The 21,462-nt window shown below is 39.0% G+C and overlaps 1 protein-coding gene and 1 non-coding gene across 2 annotated transcripts; both read right to left on the bottom strand.

Annotated features, from left to right (window-relative positions):
- Positions 1 to 338: 338 nt before the first annotated feature.
- Positions 339 to 18,431, bottom strand: ntn5 (netrin 5). Its single transcript, XM_052560064.1, has 7 exons — positions 18,025 to 18,431; positions 9,855 to 11,185; positions 8,721 to 8,909; positions 7,716 to 7,865; positions 5,613 to 5,666; positions 3,891 to 3,971; positions 339 to 3,263 (listed from the first exon to the last, which is right to left on the bottom strand). The coding sequence occupies exons 2-7, from the start codon at positions 11,170 to 11,172 to the stop codon at positions 2,545 to 2,547; spliced, it is 2,511 nt and encodes an 836-aa protein (XP_052416024.1). The 5' UTR covers positions 11,173 to 11,185; positions 18,025 to 18,431; the 3' UTR covers positions 339 to 2,544.
- Positions 18,432 to 20,607: 2,176 nt separating this feature from the next.
- trnai-uau (transfer RNA isoleucine (anticodon UAU)) lies at positions 20,608 to 20,701 on the bottom strand. The gene is made up of 2 exons: positions 20,664 to 20,701; positions 20,608 to 20,643 (listed from the first exon to the last, which is right to left on the bottom strand). It is a non-coding gene; the product is annotated as a tRNA-Ile (tRNA).
- Positions 20,702 to 21,462: the final 761 nt, after the last annotated feature.

Below are 21,462 nucleotides of genomic sequence, written 5' to 3'. Positions count from 1 at the left end.
CTATAGTACTTAGTAGATGTTAGTATGTTAGTAGACGTACTGTAAAATAAAGTGCACCAAATAGTGCTACCGAATCCTTTTAATTCCTGTCAAAAAGAAGGGGGAAAAAGGCGTCACTCAAAATAAATAAATAAATCAAAAATGTCTAATAATAAAAATACAAAAAATATAATCTGAAACTGATGAGGCACAAGAAAGGTAGGTAAATGATTTCTACAGTGCGATATGACCTTACACAGAAAAGATTAGTGAGCAATTTCGTTATACACTGAAACCGTGTTAACCACAGCTATGGTGTTAACATTGTTTACATCTTGATCGACTTCCGAAATAGTGTTTTGTTTACGTTTATAGTCTTCTTCACTTCAAATTTAAAAAAATCTTTCTATTTTTTTCTTTTCTTAAGAAAAGGAGGGATGAAAGGAAGTGCTATCGATTATTAAACTTATACTGAACCCAGAACTTCATGATTAAATGTAAGCTACAGGTGAGTTTGGAATATTTTTAATGTGACTTAAATGTCACACATTCCATGTATTTAGATGTATTTAGACATCTCACAAATGTGTGTCCAAAGGGCTTCTGTTAGTGTTAGGAGTGTGTTATCTGATACACATACTTGGCTGCTAGACAAAATAGAGGGCATGTGGACAGTAGGGCACGAGAGTTAGCGAGTAAGACTTCCTGAGATATTGTTCTCAAAACAAGGCAAGCGTGGGGCAGTTTGGCTCTTCAAGCTGTGGGAGATTTTTCGCACTAAATTAACTGTCGTCAGTCATCCAGGCAGGAAGTCTGGGAACAGGTGTTTCCTGTGCAAACAAAGCAGGTGCATCATTGGCCGTCTCGCTTTACGCTCTCTCTCCATTTGTCTTTCCCCTTTCAGTCTCACGTGCGTGAACTTTCCTTCATTAGGACTTTTTTTTTCTGTCAATGAATCACATTTGTATGAATTTGCTTCTGCTTTTCGTGCACTTTTTATCACTGATTTATTTTTTACATTTTATTCTATGCAATGGAAACATTTATTAAATGTTTTAACTGGATGAACGACTTTACCAGGCTTGTTAACTATTTATTATGAGGTAGAGCGTTAAGTTAAACAGAAAAAAAAAAAGTTTTGTCACATTTTGATACACAAATATTTAGAACATTTACATATTATATGATAGCTTAAAATATTCACAAGCAATAAGACTTAAAAAGGCACCATATTAAAGATATGTTGTATACAGTCTTAATTCACTGTAATTCATGAATATATATATACAATAAAGACAAATGATTACTTACTGATTTACTGTGGTCACAGAATCTTTAGCCACACTTAACATGTCTGTCAGTGATGGAGACCAGAATGGATAAGACTTGTCAGCTGCTGATCTGAAAACAATGTGCCTTTTACAATCCAGCAATAAGTCTTACATGTCTGACTGTGAGACTAAATACTGTGGACTGGACAGGAGGACATTCATGTTGAGTAAAATGGATGATTTTGAGTCTTTTAATATTTGGATTTGACTCATCTCTTCCTGGAGGGATGGTGCACAAAAAAAAAAAAAAAAAAAAAACTCAGAGCACATGACATGAAAAATACCTGCATGTTTCAATAATAATAATAATACAAATGGCTCTGTAATCTGGTGATGAATATATAGCACAAAATACAAAATACTTGTATCCTCACAGCAAAGTGTGTGAATATTCAGTGGATTGAGTGGCTCTGTATAGGAAACATCCTACATTAGGGACAACCAAAATATCCCTGGCCTTGACATTTCTTAAGCCCACTGTAGGCATTTCTTAAAGGAATTTAAAAGGAAAATTTGTTAAAAATGTATTGACCCTCAGGCCATCCAATATGTAGATGAGTTTGTTTCTTCATCAGGACAGTTTGGAATAATTCAGCATTACATCTCCTGCTCGCCAGTGGATCCTCTGTAGTGAATGGGTGCCGTCAGAATGAGGGTCCAAACAGCTGATAAAATCACCTCAATAATCCACAAGTTGATAATTTAACATCTTGTTAAGTAAAAAGATACGTGTTAGTAAGAAATCCATTATTAAGGTGTTGTAGCCAAATATGAGTCCATAATCTATTAATGACCAAAATCAAAGTCCATAATCCATAATAATACTTCCTCGAGTCTATATTTCTCTCCTAGTTCAGACGAGACGACTCTTTCATTGTAAAAGGAATATGATGGCTTTATTTTAGCCGGAAGCAATGGTTATAAACATCTCAATGATGAATTTGTTAGTTACAAACATGCAGGTTTACACTTCACAGGACATTAATTGATGGACTGGATTTGTGTGGGTTATATATGGATTATTCAGATGTTTTTATCAGCTGTTTGGACTCTCATTCTGACGGCACCCGTTCGCTGCAGAGGACCCATTGGTGAGCAAGTGATAGCAATGCTAAATTTCTCCAAGTATGTCCTAATACAGAAACAAACTCATGCATTTTTTTTAGCAAATGTTTATTTCTTGGTAAACTACGCCATCAAATTCCTTTAGTATTGCTGCTTAAATCTGATTTTGTCAGACAGGTGGCCCAGGTGAGCGTGTTGGACATGCTGTTGGGTGGTTCTGCTCATGCTCGGTGGCTCGACCCGTCTTTGAAGTACCTGAGAGAGGATCCTGGGTGTGCTGCAACACATGCTGTGTTTCCTGAGTGATGTTTTCAGCCTTATGGTCCTCCTCAAGGTGCATTTCTGTGGCTTTTCCATGTACGCCCTGAGTTGCTCCTCTATTGCGTGTGTGCGTGAGGTCTGATCCTCCAGAGTGTGTGGTTAAATGATGCTGCTTATGCGCTGTGTGTGTATGTTTATGTGGTCTGTGTGGCTCAGACTGCAGTTTAAGATGTGGGGGGGTGTATTCTTCGTACAAGTTTGGGTGAGAGTGTTTCTGCATAGTGATATTTCCCTGTGGGCACTTTCCCCGGGTGTCCTGCCCGCGGAAGCCTCGTAATTTGGGGCTCCAGTGTTCCCTCCACTGCAAAGCCATTGTGGTGCGGTCTGCGACTAATCGCCTCTCCTCAGGGACCCAACTCCGGCTGCTTTCCTCCGCTCCAATCAGGAGGAATGTCCGGCCCATCTGAAGCGCAGGGCAACCACAGCTCAGATCCCGATCTGGAACCCAGAGGGCCTGAATGCCTCGCTTTACATGCGAAGAGCCCATACGAAAAACTGACTGCACCAATATGGAAAACTGCCACCAGGGACCGGAACGTTCCTTACTTTTGACCTGCACCTTCAGCACTGGGACAGAAGTATGACAGAAAACAGACAAGGATGTTAGACAATACGACTAAAGACGGGAATACATTACATGACTTTCGTCTCACTTTGTAAGTCAACCGTAGTTGCCAAAATTCAAAGCATGTCTGCGGATTTTCAGCAGAGTTGACAGACTTTTTTAGCTGCGGACTATGACTATATTCAGTCAGAGGATATCAAACATGTTTGATATGTTAGTCTGATTCAAAGGGGAGTCAGAAGGCCGAATCCTGTCTGGATGTGAGGAGGAGTTGGGGATGGAGGAGGGTGATTAGCTATTGAGCAACGCAAAAGCTGCTGATAATACTGAAAAACTGTATTTATAGGTGCTGTGAAAGGTGTTTTATCATTATAGAAAAACGTGGATCAGCTGACACGAGCGTGACTAACATGACCTGCTAAAACTAATGCTACAATTGATTCACTTCAGCAAAAAAAAAAAAAAAAAGTAAAAAGTAATTGGGACTTTTTATGTCTACATCTGATTTACATATCCCACAATTGCAACCTTGTTTCTCATAATTATGACATCTTAATATAACTTTTGCACAATTTTACACAATGTCTTTTTATTGCGGCATAAACTAAATTCCTCAGTTAAGGACCTACCATAGTCCTTGAGACAATATGTCTCTAAATTCATTTTGACTCTTGCTTGGGAAGGTGGACAGTAAGACAGACATTCCTCACCTGGAGTGAGAGAGAGAGAGAGAGAGAAACACTTACTGAAAATACACACATTTAAAAAAAGAAACATTTCTATGTAAACTGTTTTTTCCATTACTAAAAGCAACAATGGGAAGCTTAATCACACACATTCTGTAATCGATTTTAAATGACACTTTGTATAAACTAGACCACCAGTATCAATCTCAGAATCCAAAGGAAAGTGAATGGCTGTTCTATATCTCTATTCGAGTGTTTAATAGAGCACAGGGGTCCAGGAGTGTTTTTTCTATAAGTAAAAGGCAGTTCTTTAGTCTCCAGAGATCTAGAGTTGGCCTGTCTACCCAGAGCAGATCACAGTAATGTGTGTGAAATCAATCAGCAGTAATGGACTGCACTGCACTTTTTTAGATATTATCGAAGCAGTTGTGGCAGGTATATATTACCATAATCATGGCAGACTGCACAATATGCTGTTGCTGTCTATGGTACAACATGTTTTATTCAGAAAGAAAATATCTGCCCTGGGTTTTTTTACTGTCTGCTGGTCACCAGACCAGATTTTAAGATAGTATCACCCTGGAAAATCCTCCATTTAGTCAACCTGAGACTCATATGTGAGTCTCTTAAGAAAGGGCTATACATTTTTCGGTCTTATCTCTGTTTGGTCAATACTTGGTTTTTGTAGGGAGTCAGAAGAGGCTACAGTGGAATCAGAAGATGATAATACAGTTGTAAAATAAAGCTTATAAGTCTGAGCCAGTGTCAATAAATGAACAGCAGGATGGAACTATTTTGCAATTTCAAAAAATGTAACTTTTAAATAATTCCAGGTATTTTAAGCGAGCCTGAAAGTGCACAGTAATTCTGATGTTGATTTGCAAAGTGAAAACATACATTAGCAGTTGCAAGGGATGAGGCTGTAAATTTCTTTCTACACATAAATTCAGATTTATTTATATTTAAAATAAAATAGGAAAGCTCTAAATTTTTATAATTATATTGGTATACCAGTCAAGTCACATTACTGTTTCATTATTGTTTCAAAGCAGCTTCACAGTAATAAACAAGAAAATAACAGAATCATTGCTGCAAACTTCGTCACATTTAAATTCTTCCGCAAACATCTCAACCATAATGATACATTATATATATGTTAATAATATGTCAGATGTGGTGCATTACATATCCCGCATTATTAATTATAGGAACATGAGTAATTACAATTGTGCAGCTTGTTAAATACATACTATTATCTTTATACACTATATAATGCAGAACATTTTTTTATGAGAAATTCATGTGGTGTGTTACACACATAATGTTACAGCACAGAGTTGATCCACTAGGGGGCAGTAAATCACATTTAATTGCTTAAATATGTAGACTATAAGTCTTATTTTAATATAATTTCATTGTTATTGTCTTGGTTTTTGTAATTGTTCATGTTTTGTGTATAAAGCTTTAGCAATGTTCTATGTCAAAAAAAACTTAACATTATCAAAAATAAGTATTTTACATTGAAAAAAAAGATGACAATTCACAAATGAACAGTGTATCTAAGCAGAAAGCTCAAAATAAAATTATTGTGTGTGTGTGTGTGTGTGTGTGTGTGTGTGTGTGTGTGTGTGTGTGTGTGTGTGTAATGAAGAACCAATTGCTTACCAATGCTGTACTGAGGCTGGAAAACTGGGGTGGGTGGTGCAACCTCCTGAATACCTGAACAAACAACAGACAGAGAGAAAGGGGGACGAGGGTCTCTTTAAATTACAGCAAGCAGTGACAAGTTTATTTGTGTGCCTTTCATTTCGTCCTTCCTCTTTTTCACACCTCCGCTGTGGGTGACTCGCTCTAATCCCTGCGGTGGCTCATTAGGGCATACTTGCCATTTGTGAGTGTGCGAGGGAGAAAGGGGATGTGTGTGCTTTGACTGCAGTTTGCCCTGTTGTGTTTAGTGCATGTGGAATGCTTGTGTTAAAAACAAGCGTACTTTTGTCACTGTGAGTGAGCCCAGACAATTTGGTGCATGTGTGTGGTCTTAAAGGTCAATAGGGCCACCTATCAGTACGCCCTCTGTCAAACACGCATACATACGGCCTATGATAGCTCTGCAACGCTGGGTCAACCATATATTACCCATGAGTTCTGTACTTCTGCCCATATCTCTGACACAACTGGGACACTGACACCTTATCCTCCTCCTCCGACCCCCCAAACGCGAAAGTCCCTCAGCAATAACTCATATCAAACGTCAAAGAGCTTCAAATTCATTTTAGTGCTTTTAGCCCTCCGGGTGTTAGAGCTGGCAAATGTAGACCTGAAGGAATCCATTTGATTTAAAGGATGTTGCATATAGATAGTGTTTAACATGGATAACCTGAGACTTCCTGGTCCCTGTTATCCAAAATATAAACCCCACAAATCTTCAAGTGCTAATAATAACTTTCCCTGTGATGAACGACGGCTGCGTTTCCTGCTCCATGAGAGGTGGCAAGCGGTTAGCTGGTGCCGGTCATGTTTTTAGCTGCGGCTCGCCTTTGGTGCAAGGAAGACGGGAGCTCACGCTATTAATATCCATGTTGAGACGATCCATGTAGAACAACAAACAAGCTCTTCTATCACTGAGTCCGTAACCCGTGAAGAATTATGCGTCTGTCGTGCTGGGAGGGAAACGGGTCTGGTTGTGCTCCACGACAGGTGCTGTTCGCCACACCATGTCATCTTCTCCCTGAGGCTTGCGCTGATATGTGGACTTTGAGAAATAAAAACGCAGCAATATTCATTGGATTATCACGTAATGAAAACGAAGCACCCGGAAATCCGAGAAAGCTGATTGTAATGTTGATGAAGGCCAAGTGGCACCACCTGAGGAGTTTCAGGACTTTGTGTGGAAGCAGTTATTCACAGGAATGAGGGGAAGGCGTTAGAATTTCAGAGAGCGGCTTCTACTAAATCCTTCATAAACAAACAGTAGTTCGCCAAGGGACAATAATACTGCCATTTAATTAGGTCAAGGGCAGTTGAGGTGAAAAATAAAACAGGAAAATACACAACAGCAGGTCCCCAGAAATGACTACACATGATGATGCGAAAGAGAGAGGCCTTATGTGCAATATGTATTCAAATATTAAACACTTGTCAAACCAACGCTATCTCACGACCAATTCGTATTTTACAAGGTGGCTTATTCGTACGAATTTGTACGACCTCACTCGTACGGTTTTATACGATTTGTCTAATGGTTAGGTTTAGGGGAGGGGTTAGGTGTAGGTCATTCGTACAAATTCATACGAATTGTGCAATTCGTAAAATACGTACGATTTGGCAAAAATCATATGAAATTGTACGAGTGTGGTCATACAATTCGTACGAATAAGCCACCTTGTAAAATATGTACGAATTGCCATGAGATCGGGTTGGTCAAACACATTAAGAATGTAGAATGCCTCTGTAGAAACAAACTGTAGGTTAATTTGCATTTATGCATTTAGCAGACGCTTTTATCCAGAGCGACTTAGAGTTCATTCAGGCTAACATTTTTAACATGTGTTCCCTGGGAATCGAACCCACAACCTTGCGCTGCTAACGCAATGCTCTACCACCTGAGCCACAGGAACACAAATTAAAACTGCACATGTGATGACTAAAATTTGAAACTGATTAGGTGGTGACATGTCTGTTCATCAAGAGAAGCACTGCTTCTAATGGCCAGCAACAAATTATTATACAGAATCCAATTAAATTTGTAATGCAAGGTGTGATACTTACGGATGCATGGCCGGAGGGGGGAATGCCCTTGCTTGTACCCAGGGGCACAACGGTTACACCTCTGTCCTGTGACTCCTTCTCTACACAAACACTGCCCTGTGGACTGGTTACACCATCGTCCCACTGCACCCATGGGATGGCACTGGCACGCTGAGGGACACAAAACAGGAAGAAAGTGAAATTTAGAACAAGAGCAATGTAGAAACAGGAAAAAAATAGAAGGAAGAGAGCAGAGAATTATCATGAGACTAAGGGTATTAGTGTGAGACTAGCAGGTTTAGACATATGAAGGGAAAGGACGAGTAATACTACACAGAACAAGGCAGCTGTGGTTCATGCCTTCAGTTGTAATTCAAGTCTCATTGACCCCTGAGCAAGATTTTCCCCATAAAACATATGTGTGATGGCTGGGAGACCACTGAGAGCAAAGATCTGCTTCTCTGCTTCTGCTCAACCTTTCTACATCCAAACAAAACTCCAACCTTCCTACAAAGATTTATACACGCTTAAAAAGTCAGGTCTGTTTTAACATGAACAAACTCTAAATCTTTCAGTTTCCAAATTTCTAAAGATAATTCTATCATCTAATTCAAATATTTAGGTGTTAGCAGAGCTTTTGTGGTATTTTCAAGACATCAGTCAGCTTTTGTATAGATTTAAATTACAAATAAACATTGATGTATGAAATGCATGCACAAGCACGCAGTGTAAACTGATGTTATATTGGGACATTGACTAAAATGCTCCGTGAGCATGCCATAGATATGAGAGCAGTCAAAGGGCAAGTGTCAGTGCACATTCCATTACTCATAGTGTAGCCATAACATAGACACAGACTATGCTGCCTTTCACACACCTCAGACCCCACAGATGGCAAAGCCAAAAAAAAACATGTTTTACTTTTCACTTGTTGAGCGGCAAGAATGATTCACTCATTCATGTATGTATCTACCCGTTTAAACATGATTTCCACATAAAACACACAGATAATCAATTGTTACTGACGCTGGCAGGCCTTGCGGTGGCTGAGCGGTTTGCTGTGGTCTCGCATGTATCCGTTCTGGCAGAACTGGCAGTGGCGTCCCGTTGTGTGGTGCCGGCACTTCAAACAAATGCCTCCACTGACTCGACCGGACTGCTGATACACGGCCATACTGAACCTACACTTAGTAGAGTGACCATTACATTCACACGCTGGGAAAGAGAGAAACAGACAGAGATGAGCGCAGGTAGAGGATTATAAAACAGCAGTGAAAGAAGTGAAAAACATTTTAGTTTCAGTAGAGAAACTTCGTAATGAATTTTTCTTTTCTAGAAAAGATAGGAAATAATGCTCGAATTCATTTGTGAAGCAACACTGCATGAGATTAAGATTACATTATCTGACAGTAGTATGTATAGTATGCGGGGGGAAAAAAACTGTATGCTAAAAGAATAGTATATCCGAAATCCTTCATACTACCCATACTCGTATAGAAAATACGTTTTTAACGGTGAAGTTAAAAATTCAAATATAGTACCTACTCAGACAGTACGCTATTTCTTATTATGTGGCACTACTGATTACCCAGCATGCTTTGTGGCTTTTGTCAATTGAGAGTGCATTTGATTTGATTGCTCGAATGAAATCATAAAATCAATTTAATAATCCAATATAAAATAAAAGGTGTTGGAGTCACAAAGATTTTTTTTAAGTATTGCTTATTGTGTAATTTTAATTTTCAGGATTTCAGTGCTTTAAATTGATACATGAAACCAAAACACTCATTAAGAGTAAGGAGCAGAACTTTATTTTACAGTCCTGTTCTTCATATACATACTATGTACTTATTATAGTAATTACAATAACTGTGTAATAACTAGGTACTAACTCTGAACCTACCCTTAAACCTACCCCTACCCCATGTAGTTACCTTGTATTACCAGAACTTTCTTAGATAAATACACTGTAAGTACACTATAAATACATGTAAGTACACGTACTGTAAAATAAAGTGCGACCGAGTAAGGTTTTTTACAGTAGATTGTAAATTTTGTGAAAAATATTTTTTTTTCTGCAAGTAAGTAGCAGTCAATCCTATTTACAAATAGACATTTAAGCATAGACAGAGCAGCAGACACACACAGGCTTAAACTCACGGACGCACGGGTGTGGTTGGCTGGGTGTGGCCCGTTGCCACGGTCGATCATAGAAAAATTGCTCACACACGTCACAGTCCGGCCCGGATGTGTGATGCTCACACTGACACACGGCACGCCCCTGGTTGTCACGACGACAGCGAGAGGCGTGGCCATTGCACTTGCACCTGCCGCCGACCTGCAGGTCGGAAAGGGCGAGCGAGGCTTTCAGAGGGGTGTAAAGAGATGATGGAACAACGTTGCGTGAGGCGTTTTTTCTCGATTTAGAATGGGACTTCACCCTCCCTGCATTGTTTCTTCTTCTCCTCAACTCTCGCCCTTTGGAGCCCTGCTGCGGGATATTTAGGGACCAATCACATGTGCCGTCCTGACATGGCTTGTAACTGTCTTTCTTTCGGCCCCTTCCCACTCTACCTCGAGATCCCATATCCTTTCGAGTAACATTAAGGTCACTTTGGTGCACGGTGCTTTTGTTTCTAGTTCTTTTTGTTGAAGTCTGTTTTTCTTGACTGTTTTTCTCGCCAAACCTCAGAGCTTTGTCTCCCCTTTCCCTCCATCTAAATGTGCCCCCCACTTCATTTAGTTTGTCTTCTTGCTTTTTCATTTTATCCAGTGATTGATTAAACACTATCTTTATGTCTGTTGCAGTCACCCAATCTTGCAGTCCTGGACTGTAGTCAAAATCTGGGGAGGAAGGACGTCCATCCAAAGTCGAGAAGGCCAGCATGACATTTCCACGATGCTTCTGCAGTGGTCTGGGATCTGAACACAGCGGCTCTGTCTCCTGGTGCTTTGTCAGAGCCATGGACTGCGCAGGAAGACCGAATGTGCCCATGCAGTTGCTTGAATAAAACTGTAGGGGGCGCCAGCTCCGGCCAAAGTCCATTGACTTCAAGATGGAGATGGAGTATGATTCTACAGACTCCATCTGTTGACAGAACTGAAGACTAATGTAAGTGATTTCAAAGCGTCTGCCTAGGGGAACTGTTAAAGTCCAGTCCCCGCCGCCTGAGCCTTCGGCAGCCGTCCAGCATGTCAGATTGTGAGGGTTATGAAGGTCTGTTAAAGTGCTGATGTTTGTCTTGGGTCCTTGCTGGAGGTCCTCCATCGTCACAGGCACTCCATAGGCCGTATTGATAAATTCAGATAGACAGTGGCGTGGACGTCCATCCAGGTGGTAGCAGGGGTCATGAGGAGAGGTCCAGCTGAGAGGAGATTGAGAAAGAAGAGGGGAAAGAAGGGAGAGAGGGAAGAGGGTGAAGAGGAAAAGAGGGAGGAAGGAGAGTGTCTGGAAAGGAGGGGAGTGATATCTGGACATGATGTCATCAAGCCTGTAACGGTAGGGAAAATTGAACAATATATAAGAGGTCATATGACAAAAAAGTCAGGATACTGATGGATTTACAGGACGGTTGAGTGAAGCTCAAACAGGCGAGAGCATTGCGGTTTGGTTTTTCTCAGAACACAGCACCTGTGTCACAATTAAAAACATCCCAGCTCACAACACTCATTCGAGCTTCTAAGTGGACCATTTAACACACATAATGTGGCCAATCAGAGGCCTGTTTGTCAGTAGGAGGCCTCTCTTTATCTGGTCTGTGTCAAAGTGTCTGAGTTAATGCGGCATATTCATTTTTTGACATTTTCAACTCTGTAAAGAAGGAGCAGGGGCAATTGAGTGTAAACATGGAGAGACTTCAAGAGATGACATAGAGCATGTGGAGCAGCTGGTCCGATATTCTAAGCCCTTTCTCATTTATCATATTTATGGCTTTCCACTCTTTTAATCTAAACCTGTCCATTGCAGATGGGGAATTGTGAGGGGAGACGGGAAGAAGCAGTGTGGAATAAGGTGACTTGATTATTGAGAGAATAAAGTGGGATGAAATGATTCATAATGTAAACACATGACCCAAATAAACTATATATATATATATATATATATATAGAGAGAGAGAGAGAGAGAGAGAGAGAGAGAGAGAGAGAGAGAGAGACGGTTTAAACTATGTGTAGCTTTGTATAAAGGGTCCAAATTAATTGTATCATAACATGTTTGTTTATAACTATAAATTGTCCGTGAGAAATTTTAATTGCTGGTAGCTTTTGCAGATTATTTGGCCATGATTTTTGCAGACAAGTCCAGCGCATCACACAAAAATGTTTTCAGTTTTTTACACTGCTTCCTTTTAAGGCAATGAGACCAGCACCTTTCAAATTTTCGGTCAAACCTACTTGTCTTAGAACGTGAGAAACATGAATGTTGGTGTGGCTAAACTTTGGCTGGTGGTACATGAATGAAATCACAGTGATATTGATTAAAAAGAGACAAAATCCTGTGGTGCTTTGACCCTTACATACATTGAAATATAGAACTGTCATAAAACTCAAAATATGAAATCGACATCATTACAAACAAAAATGTAGAAAACAAATATTAATATTTGCAACAATAGTATATTGCTATTTTGCTGAAAAAATAATAATATAAAAAGTAAATATAATAACTATTATTTCTACAAAATAAAATAGGAAATACATATACCCTTAATCTTAAAAGTTGTAATATTATCTGTCTAAAAACAAATATGCAAATGGAATTCATGAGGTTTATTTAAAAAAGAGGTTCACATAAGCTACATGAAGAATGCATTGATTATTACAAAGTATTAAATATACATATATCAAGATTCCATAAATCATGCCCTTCATGCATTCCAAGGTTAATATGGGGCCCGACTGTTCCAGGACCCAATGCAACATTTGGTTGTTCCCCATCTGTACCCTTGAGCCCTGATTCTAAGTTCCATAGAGACAAAGATTACAAAATAAAATAGAGTGGCAGATCTATAGATCGAATGTGAGAAATACATGCTCAAGTTGAGCCACTTCCTTTGGCAAGACAGTTTAAGCCTGTACCCGCCTGTCTGCAGGCCCCCAGAAATGAATCTCTGTCTTCCACTTCTAAGCCTGATAGTCTGTTTATTTATCTGATGATAATCTACACCAGAGAAAGTTGCAAAATCTCGCCTGGAGACAAGAGAAACAATACACTCACTCTTCCTTGGACAGAGTGATATAGAGCCCTGACAACTTGTGGTTTTAAAAAAGGCAGGCAGATGGGTTGCATCTCAGACCTAACACTCTTCGCTTCTAATGAAACACGCTGTAAAATCCTCAATGCCTCAAATGATCCGTTGCTGACTGTTGGAAGTGCATCCTAAACTAACAGATGAACACTTACGAACATTTGCTGTTCCCTCAGCTCTTCTCACCCTCTCTTTTCTCTGTGTATCGCCTGCCTTCAAAGTTCTGCGAATATTCCTAAGTGTTGATGATTGATGATGTCCTAACAAGCGTTTGACATTGACAGCAAAGTCAGCAGGGATGCATAAACGGCCCGTTAGGAGAGAGGAGCACTGAGAGATTCACTAGAGGAGTCACTGGCTCAATTATCTCATAGGCTGAAATATGAGCAACCCTGAGGGACGTGAAGGTCAAAGAAAGCGCACTGAGAGGTAAAACCACCCACTGTCTTACACTGTCTTTGTGTTTCTATACGGTTTAATATTTATTTTAAATAATGCATGTTTAAAGCTTCTTCTTTTTCTTCGAAAACATAGCCAGGTGTCTGCTTCTACAAAAGGAGGTGATGAGCGGCCAACTGCAGGACAGAGCAGGGCTCCTTCTCACTGTGGCACATTCCCAGTGTCCGGTGTGCGGCTCGCGATCATTCCACACATGTTGCGACGTGCCCCAGGGGAAAACTGAGAACACCGTGAAAAACCCTTCCGCATTAATTGATCGCCTGATTAATTGAATCTCCGGTTTCGGAGAGGCGGGGGTGTATTTGAGGGCGATGCGTAAGACTGTAAGTTGGGAAAGTGATGAGAGAGTGTAGATATTCACGGCTGTCGTTGAGGCAGAGAGGCGCGGGTCTCGAGCAGGGAGGGTTTGATCCACTCTCAGCATGATTTGCGATTGTCCCTGCATGCTTCATTGCAGTGCTAGCTAATTTGAACATTGCTCATTACACATGCTTGATGGATTGAAGCTTATTAAGCTCGTAAGCCCATTTCTAAAAAACGACCCTTACGAAAACTAATCATGGTTTTATTATAGTACAAGTGTAGTAACCACGGTTTTGGCGCACTAATGACCAGTTGTATAACTACCGATTTACTATACCATGGTTAAACTATGGTTAGTGTTGCAAGACCACGACTAAGTTCTGCTTACCATGGTTTATCTATGGCTGAGTTTACACTTGGCATTAACATGCAATTTGTTTCCGGATAAACGCAGCCTATAGTAACCATGTTTTTTTTGTTTTGTTTTTTTTCTTGTAAAACCATGGTTAATTTTCGTAAGCGAAATTCAAACTTGTTAAGTTGCTGGGTCTCTGCACGTAGAACCTTGGATACAGTTTCCACAATTTGTCTAGCTCTTTCCATAAATTCACACCTGTCGCATATGAAAGGTACTGCTACCCAGAAGTTAGCTTTGAAAACGATCGAGGGGGTTCTTCTTTATTAGTTATCACAAATTCAAAAAAATAAAATAAAAAAATAAAAAAAAGAAATGATCGGATCAGCGTTGTTTGTGCTCGAGCCATGATGGGGCACGAGTCTTGATAAACCATTAGCCTATATGTTTAAAATGTTATCATATAGCTTTTTTTTAATTATTCTTAAACTTGTTCACTTAATTACATGTTTCAGCACATCTCGAATATTTTGTCAGTGTATAGGCTGCCTGTTATCTACTGTGTTCCAATCTAAATGGGAATTTGTTTAATCCATTTGTTTTAGGAACACATTGGTTGAATAAATGGTTGCGTTGAAGTATGTAATTTATGCGCAAAAAAAAAAAAAAAACATCCTGTCAATCATCGAGCAGGCTACAGCCCCGCACCTCCTTGTTGTATTATTGCCTACGATTTTTTTCATTTTTGAGAAAAGGATAAAGTGAGATTTTCACACGTCTATGTCAATTCTTTCGGGGGTTTTTTTCAGGCAGAGATCAGAGCAAGCTGCCCTAGCTAGAAGGAAAAATAGGCTATACAAATACTTTTTTTTTTTTTTTTTTTTTACAAATACATACAACCATATGATTCTAAAAAAGGAAGTGATTTAGAATGTGATCGAACGTTTCCTCGTTTCTCTCTGAAATATGATTTTGCACATATTTGGCACATAACTCAGGTCTATGGAGAGCTCGATACCTGTCAGTTTCAGCGTACACGGTGTTGCTCTTCACGTCCTAAATCTTAACCCTGGGGTATGTTGTCGGACAGATGAGAAAGATTTGGCCTGCTTAACACATTTGAACACTCTTCGTCGTGGACGACAGCCAGCAAAGGTTGTACTGAATCTCTGACAAGAGATCCCCGTGATAGGCCTGCACGTGGGATCCATGTTCTTGAAATGAACTGGTTTAAAATTGCGTGATTTATTGTGGTTATGTCCCTGTCCATCATAAATTAATAAATCACTAACTGTCTGTCCGTCGTCCTCGGATGAATAGAAACAAGAACGTTTTCTCTTGCGCTTTCAAAAACCTGTCTATCTCCCACAAGCGTCGTATACGTGTCCTGTAGGACATGCACACTCGCTCACACACACACACACACACACACACACACACACACTCACGCACACACACCTGTTTAACCATGTAGCAGCTGCCAATAACACCTCTCGTATCGTCCGGAAGCCTACTTTCAAATGGTCTTAAAATTAAAAGCCAATGGATATATTGGTCTTGAATTTACATTATAGCCTATAACAGAGACTAGACTAGTAATAAATGTGTAAAATGTCATCCTACAGAAGAAGCATAATAGCTATTAATAACCTTTTGACTGACACAAATTTGTCAAACACACCTTTGTAAACCTAATGCAGAACATAGGTACAAAACACGAAACGGAATGAAAGAAAATGCAGTATTGGATATATTCCCCTTTGTTTAATATATTTGGCACAGTTCGTTCAGACAGTTGTGACATTGCAAACTAGACAAGGCTGTATTTTTATTTATTTTTTTAGATAACTTTGACTTTGAATCATGCTCTATTCGCGTTTTGTGAAATCTTATTCAAGGATCCAAGCCAGATGTAACCTTGTGTGCTTTGAAGTTTATACAAGAATATTCATAGTGCGCCCTGTCAGCTTTAACATATGCCTAATAGGTCCAAGCAAGGATACATGTTTGAATAGGAAAACACATGTACAGTAGACAGAGGGAGAGAAAGAAGGGAAAAAAGAGAGGCCGATCATTCTCTCTCTCTCTCTCTCTCTCTCTCTCTCTCTCTCTCTCTCTCTCTCTCTCTCTCTCTATCCCACGCTATGTGCCCTGGCAGTGAAATCATGAAATTTCCCTGCAGGTTTCGTCTTAATGTTGAAAAACAGATGCACATGAAATCGCCGTCCGTGATTCCGTGCTCCAGTTATGCCAAGCACAACATTCCACGATGAACCTAGGGTGGAACAATTAGCATGGGGGGTTTCATCCCATTCATCGTTAATTAAACGTTTAAAATGAAAGTTAACCATGTGTTTTAGAAGATACAGTGAGAGAATGTATCATCCTGTCAAATATGCTGGCAGCTTGGTGAGAGCTGGTCTTTCCATTCAAATACAGGTCAGAAGATAACTGATCATTGCAGGCCTGTCGAGGTCCCCTCTCAATTCTATATTTCCGATGTAATCTGAGTTTGCATTGTGCAATGAGATTTAAATCACATGGGATGTGAACTAAGGCGAACCCTATAATGATCATTTAATGAAAAATTCTGTTTTATGGAGCTATAATTACAACCATTCGTGTTTATCAGTTGACCCGACATATGTCACAGAATAACGAGGCACGAAGTGCGCCCGCAGAACGGGGAACGGAAATTGCGTTTTTTACTAAAATAATGGTTTCGCAGCTGGCCACCTACATGGCCTTAAGCTGTTATTTTCGGGTCTTTGTGTACCCCGTTGTTGTATTGCATGGCCTAACTGATTGTGTCCATTTAATCTGATGGAAAGTATTCAAAATTAATTATATACTTTCTAAATTAGTTTGCATCATGGCATTTGATAATTATGTCCCTATTAAGTCATAAAACACCATAACATATGAACTGGCGTATTTATAAAATGCCAGATTTGAAACATCTTCAACAGCGCGCGCTGTTCTGGAAAATATGTAGGCTAATCTGCTCTGCATCTTTATAATTAATTTATGGTTATAATGAAATAACATTATTCTTAAAATGCAGTGGATTTGGACTATTATATTCCTTAACTTAAATAATACTTCATGATTTTTTACAAGATTGCGGTGTGTGCGTAGACGAATGATCTCATTATCCTTAAATTACCCGTATAGCCTTCCGGCAGAACAATTTTGTACAATTCACAAATCACCTAGCCCATCCGCCTTTGACAGGTACAGGTTCCTGATTATGACAATCAATCACGTATTTTTCTTAGGGCTATGTTTACTTCAGTTTGTTTATTTATTATTATTTTTTAGTCATGGACTAGTCTCTGATGCAAACCTGATAAGCACAATACAACAATAATAATATGCATTAATTTACAATTGCTTTATTAAATGTTGCTGGTGGTTTAATTAAATGTTAAAATGTGCATTTCAATTAAATGGAAGTATTTTATCCCTTTGGCATTTATATTGTATTTACACTTATGAAGATACTTGCGATGCGCTTGGGGGAAAAAAATTATTGGTAAGCAGCAGACAATTCTATTTAAAAAAAAATCATGTTTTGTATTTGGCAGTAAAAACAAATGAAAACATAAAATACATTAATGATGTAAAATAAATGATCTGGTTGCAAAATATACTTTGATCTAAAACTAAAAACCCGACTCATGCTGCAATAAAAAGTGCTGTGTTCATGCAAGTGCATGGCTATACAACAAATATATAACAATCCTAATCCTACCCAAAAAAAATAACACTTTGACCAAATCACATCTCCATGTGATTTGTTTAAAGAACAACTAGTGCGCAGGCTACTTTAGCGCCATCACCGGTTTAATCAACAGGTTATTCTAAATTTAAGTCCCTTGTCAGCAGTCCTGATCAAGCCTCTTCTGATCTAACGACAGAAGTGGGGACTGAAAATGTGAAAAAGAGCAAAACTGAGTTTACCTACCATGTGCGCTTCAGTGCGGGTTGCCAGTGTAGCCGTGTCCTGGTTGATCAATAACTGCACGACAAGTGGACAGATATTCTCAGGCTGAGCAGCGCAAGTTCCTTCTGCATTCAGTGCGCCGCGGAAGGGTTACGTATCACCCTGACGTCAACTCCTTCACTGGCAAAGGACGCACGCACACACACACACACTAAATGCCTGTACATGCATTAAGTAAATTAGGAATGCATGCGCCGAAAAAGACTGGCAAACTTTTTTTCGGATTTCTGACTCTTCAGCTGAGAAAATATCCCCTAAAGCAATTTTGGTTACGCACCGTGATCTTGAACTTGTACCCTTGCGGGCGTCAATTCAAAGTTCAGTGTGCAATTGAAACAACACTTTGGGCAACCCCAGGAACGAGGCGCTCCCTCTGTGGAGAGGATCTAAAGCTGACACATATGGAAATAGTGAGTAAGGGTGAGGCAAGGGGAGAGAGTGAAAAAAAGAACAACTGAATTGAAACGAACACAAAAGAAACTCTCCCAGAGTAGTCCCATAAAACTGATTGATGACTTCCCTGGAGGACTGTTTCCCAGGTGTATGCTTGTGTGTACCCATGCTATAGAGCATGCCACTTTAAGGTTTGATGTTTTTGGATGCCTGTCAAGTACAACAAACTTAATTGAGGGATGATCTGGTACAATTGAGCATTTTCTTGTTCAATTCATCACATATTCTTGGCATCCTTTCACCACACAGATCGGTTTGACTTGGGTGCTACAACACAGGAAAGTGTCTGCTGGATCTATTACACCATGTGATATTGAAAGCAGGCTGGAGAAAGTCCAGACATTGAATCAGACAAGGAGTGTGTTGGAGAGAAGTGAGCGGCAAGAGTGAATGTCACCAAATGGAGGTGAGAGCTACCGGTCAGACTGCAAATAATTTAGAAAATACATGTATACATTTTAAAGTGGCACTTCATTTGTCAGTATTATCAAGTTATGGATTTCATTTATTGTTAAAAGAAAAAAAACTGCTGGAGTATTAGCTTTTGATTGCAATTATTTTTTGTAACCACTTAAATATTAAAACCAGCTTTAGTTATTTAAAACACAGGTTTTTTTTCTCCTGCAATTCTTTTGTTGTCTGAAGTCATCTAATTTCTACTCATTTCATCCTTAATTAGGTTTCAAGTATTTGATGATGCAAACAGTGCAAAACTGTGTTTGATTTTGAAACAGCTGCTCGTGAGAGCTTTGTTTTTCCTAAAGGAGAAAGGAAGACAGAATCCTTGGCATAGTTTCTGTTTTGATTTCAAATGAAACACGTCATTATTAATTCCATGGATACACATTTCATAACTGTTTGGATCAATTATCACATAGAATAACATTCAACATTTGAGGGGTAATCATGCCAGAAAACTACATAGTTTGATATAAGATAGCAGAAATTCAGGCTTAGGCAAGGATAAAGTTATCTTAATTTTTTTAAACTATTTTTTTTTTTTATTTAAGTAGAAGTTACCTCCGAAACCAGTCAGTTTTCATGTTATTTGGTTATAAAAAGAGAACACAAGAAAATGTAAATAATGAAGAATACAAAATAAAGAATTGTTCAGATGAACGTTTTCTACATATCTCATAACTCATATTTTTGCTGAAGTCAGATATGCTTTAATCCTGTTTAAAAAGTAACATTTTGAGACCTAAATGTCCAGTATCAAAATCATGCAGCATATCTTGGTCTAGATTTCCCACTTTATGGTTCTTCTCATTTAAAATGCATAAGCAGACTATAGCGATGTCTGCAGGTCTTATAAGCACATGTTGCCCAGATTATAAGATTCTAAATACTGTGGTCTACAGAAATATTTTCTTTTCAAAACTATACTGTAGGATTGAGTGATGCACTGGTTTTGGTATTCAAAGCATGAATTAAAAACAAATGTTCACACTGACAATTCTGTGATACTGATCAAGAAAAACAAGGGAAAAGCATGATCTCTGCTATATAGTGCACAAATGACACATACGAACAATAATTAATGAGCAAGAATAAAAGCACTGCACTGAAGTCATACATGTGTGATTAATAAGGTTCAAAGGAATGTGTAGTACAGTTAATGACTGTGATTGATCATAGAAGTCATTAGCAGCTGGCCCTGCATATTCTTTCATTTTAAATGTTTGTAAATTGGAATTTAAGAAGTTTTTAAACAAACACACATTAAGAAAAGAGAGAGAGTGAGAAATGAATGAAAAAGTGCAAGATGAAAGATTTAAATACACAATCAGTTTGCGTATAGTTTCAGATGTAATAAAAACATGATTCTAGTTTTTAGAAAGAAAAGAAAACAATTCTAAACTCCCATATAGTGAATTGTAACACTTCCCTATGAATGCAAATCAGACATATTGAACATGACATATTATTAATTATAGATAATGTGTACGACAAGAAATCAACTAACTGTACTACATCACTGAAATAAAGCTGTCTTCTTGGTTTGTCTCCCACAAGTACAACAATGAACCCCTGCTAGTGACACAGAGAATGCTTTGTATGATTTACCTTGATGCAGAAAGGCCTTAAAACTGCTCCAGGTGAGGCTCGAACTCACAACCTCGGCATTGCTCTGCTTTGTACTGCTGTATAAATACCGCGCGCTAACCGATTGCGCCACTGGAGCTTAAGTTGTGATCAAAACAATCACAATCTGTCCATCTGATAATAATCATGGGGTGAGACTCATGCTTCCTAAAATTTGAAAGTAAGACGGGTCTCTCGGTTCCTCTGGTGATAATGTCACACATGTATCTTTCAGCTAAAGTTACGGTTTATTATCCACGAGGACCGCTTGTCACCCTATCAGTGAACCAGTTTATGAATGGACACAGTTGGTTTTTAGTTTATGTTTTTAGGACTGTACTGCCCCCTAGTGGTGTCTACAATGTTCCCATTTGGGCGTGGTTGATGCATTTTTTCTTAAAACCCCTGGTTGGTAATTAGTATCCGCTACTTAAGTTTCTGTGTTAGAGTGAACTCTGTGAGCGTTATTATAAGTGTGTTACAGATACTGTTACTGATCTTTGACAAGTATGAATTCACTTGTCATTCACTTGTTATGACTCATGTTTTTAACCACTAGGTGACAGTTCTTGCACATCATTAAGCTCCAGCCAGCTGGGATCAAAAGGAGATCATCTTTCATATAAAACCCTTTTAATAACTGTAATAATTTTTTGTGTTGGAATTTCAAGGTTACAATTTACTAAAACATCCGAAAACACCCTTATTAAGCAAGAACATTAAGCAAGAACAAAGACACAAAAGGCGTCCTGCAACTTAATTGCTTACACGTAATGCATGTAATAAACACTTACTATCACTTCATTTAAGGACAGGTTTTATTAGTAATATCCTTACTCTTAAAGGTTTCTTTTTTGTAGC

The sequence above is a fragment of the Carassius gibelio genome, chromosome B7 (assembly GCF_023724105.1).
Source record: "Carassius gibelio isolate Cgi1373 ecotype wild population from Czech Republic chromosome B7, carGib1.2-hapl.c, whole genome shotgun sequence".
NCBI classification, from domain to species: domain Eukaryota; kingdom Metazoa; phylum Chordata; class Actinopteri; order Cypriniformes; family Cyprinidae; genus Carassius; species Carassius gibelio.
The sequence above is the reverse complement of the archived record's forward strand: the minus strand, read 5'-3'. Positions and strand labels throughout refer to the sequence as shown.

Excerpts from the sequence above, each read along its gene's own strand:
- ntn5 (XM_052560064.1), bottom strand. The coding sequence starts at position 11,172 with ATGTCCAGATATCACTCCCCTCCTTTCCAGACACTCTCCTTCCTCCCT. Across the intron at positions 8,910-9,854 it reads CCAACCACACCCGTGCGTCC|CGTGTGAATGTAATGGTCAC; the intron begins GTGAGTTTAAGC and ends TCTCTTTCCCAG. Across the intron at positions 3,264-3,890 it reads ATATTGTCTCAAGGACTATG|TGCTGAAGGTGCAGGTCAAA; the intron begins GTAGGTCCTTAA and ends CTTCTGTCCCAG.